This window comes from Propithecus coquereli, unplaced genomic scaffold, assembly GCF_000956105.1.
Source record: "Propithecus coquereli isolate 6110/MARCELLA unplaced genomic scaffold, Pcoq_1.0 Scaffold19, whole genome shotgun sequence".
Lineage (NCBI taxonomy): Eukaryota > Metazoa > Chordata > Mammalia > Primates > Indriidae > Propithecus > Propithecus coquereli.
Genome location: NW_012143856.1, coordinates 5,556,335 through 5,558,463, shown reverse-complemented (window position 1 = coordinate 5,558,463; position 2,129 = coordinate 5,556,335). Strand labels below are relative to the sequence as shown.

Sequence of the window (2,129 nt, the reverse complement as noted above, 5' to 3'; positions counted from 1 at the left end):
CATCAGGTGTCTTATGGAGAGCAACACTGCCTCACTTGATGGTGGATCCATTAACCTACTCAGAAAATAAGCAATTCCACCTAGCCTTAAAATCTTTATTTGTAAACAAAGCTCTTCCAAAGGAGTTCTCAAAATTTCTGGCAGTTGATAGTCATCTAGAAGACTTGCTCTAAGACCATTATAAAGATGATAGCAATGTCCAGGCTGAACTCTTTGGAAAAAAAAAAAAGTTGGAGGGGAGTTATCAATGATGTTTTAGAACTCCAGAGAAAATAACAGGCAGGGAAAGTAGCCAATTATCTACTTCTTACAAGCCACATTATAACCAGTTTACATAATTATTATTTTACTTTTATGAATCATACATTCTGTCTCGCCATCTGTTTGGAAAAACCTTAAACTTTCTATCCCCATGTCCCAGTTTTAAGAAGAAATACGAGACTTCCTCCCTCTGCCAATAATTTGGTCCCTATTTCTGACAGATTTCAGATTACTGTTGTCAGCAACAGCAGTCTACTTAGGTTAAGGCTAAGAATTGTAACCTCAAATATGCCTTGTGATCATATTGTATAACAAATCCTGGTATTATGTTAACCTGTCTACATTATTGAAAAACATTTTAAATACTGTACATTCTATTTAGTGAGCTCTCAGAGGTGTATTGAAACTTTTTGTTTTATATTTGTGACTAGTGACATGAATGATATCATTTTTGGGACAATGATAGATATGAAGAGGTAACTATTAATATATTCAACATATTTTCAAGGAGAAGAAATATTTCTATAGGCTCTTGCTGCTACAGGAATAAAAATTCTAAAACTGTTAGCTGTTTCTGCCATGAGTCTACAAAGACCCATCATCTATTATATAACATGGCTGAACATCTCTTTAGTAGAAACTAAAATAAGAGTACTTCCATTAAGAACCATATAGTAGAGCTCTTTCTGGCCTCCAATATAACCATCAACCTAATTAGTCTTTGCTAAAGGAATTTATATCCATGAATCTTACAAAAGATTATTTTCCTTTTAAATTAAAACACCATAATTCCACAGTTAACCTCCACCATAGTAGTGAGGATGAATGATTCATTAAAATGTAATACTCTATTCATATTATTTCTCTAATTGTTTTATGGATCAAATCTAAGGCCTAGTGTCTTTACTACTCGCATATAAAGGTACACCAAAACTTGTTCACTACAGTGAATATATTTTGAATGAGTATTCAGTGATGATGGGTCTACACAGGAAAATCCCAGTCTTGCTGGATCCCCTATCAAGTTATTCCCTGATAATCAATGAGGAGAATACACTTCTTTGACTAAACCATAATTTTGGTTCAAAAACATCAACTGCAAAATCTAATAAACTGCCCAGAAATCAGGTTATACTGGGATAATGGATAATCCGCAAAGGCTATAGTGAGTAAGTCAGAGCTTTACAGATATTATACAAACTTAAAACAAAGGGTTGATAAAATGGTCTATTAAGTTTTCTTTTAATTCTCCTTTTCTTACTTAAATAAGTCTGTACCTGAAGATTAATGGGACTCTCTTGCTCTATGTGTAAGAGGCAAAAGAAAAACTCTCTTCTGCAACTCCAGACATGATTCTATCACTCTTATACAAGAGTGTAAAAATACTGTGAAGTGTGTATTAAAATACAGAAATAAGTAATTATTTGTAAAAGTTCAAATCATTTTTCTTACCATTAAGATGGAGAAATTTTTATTTCTTATGTTACTACCACATCAATGGGAAAAAATGACTTCCTTTGCGTTTTCATTGGTAACTAATGGTGAAAAAATCAGTCCTGCTATAAAGTACAGTGATTAGGAGTCCAGGCTGAAGAGCGGGACTGCCTGGATTCGAATCCTGGCTCTGTTATTTACAAAGCTGTGTGACTGTGACTTTGGACAATTCATTTAATTTCTTTGTATTTTAATTTCCTTACCCTTAAAATGGAGAAAATAACCTACCTTGTAGCATTGTGGTAAGGATTAAGCAAGTTAACATATATAAAGTGTCCAGGACATGACCTGACACTCAAATAGTATTAACTGTTATTATTATTAGGTAATATCTGCTTTTAAAAAAGGAAATGGATACAAAATTATAAGTAACA

At 33.0% G+C, this 2,129-nt stretch overlaps 1 protein-coding gene across 1 annotated transcript in view; it reads right to left on the bottom strand.

Annotated features, from left to right (window-relative positions):
• The window catches only part of DHX36 (DEAH (Asp-Glu-Ala-His) box polypeptide 36), a 71,534-nt gene that overhangs the window by 18,186 nt on the left and 51,219 nt on the right, over positions 1-2,129 (bottom strand). The window contains exon 7 of the mRNA XM_012642853.1: positions 81-211. Within this exon, the coding sequence (XP_012498307.1) occupies positions 81-211 (131 nt within the window). The remainder of the gene's footprint in view (positions 1-80; positions 212-2,129) is intronic.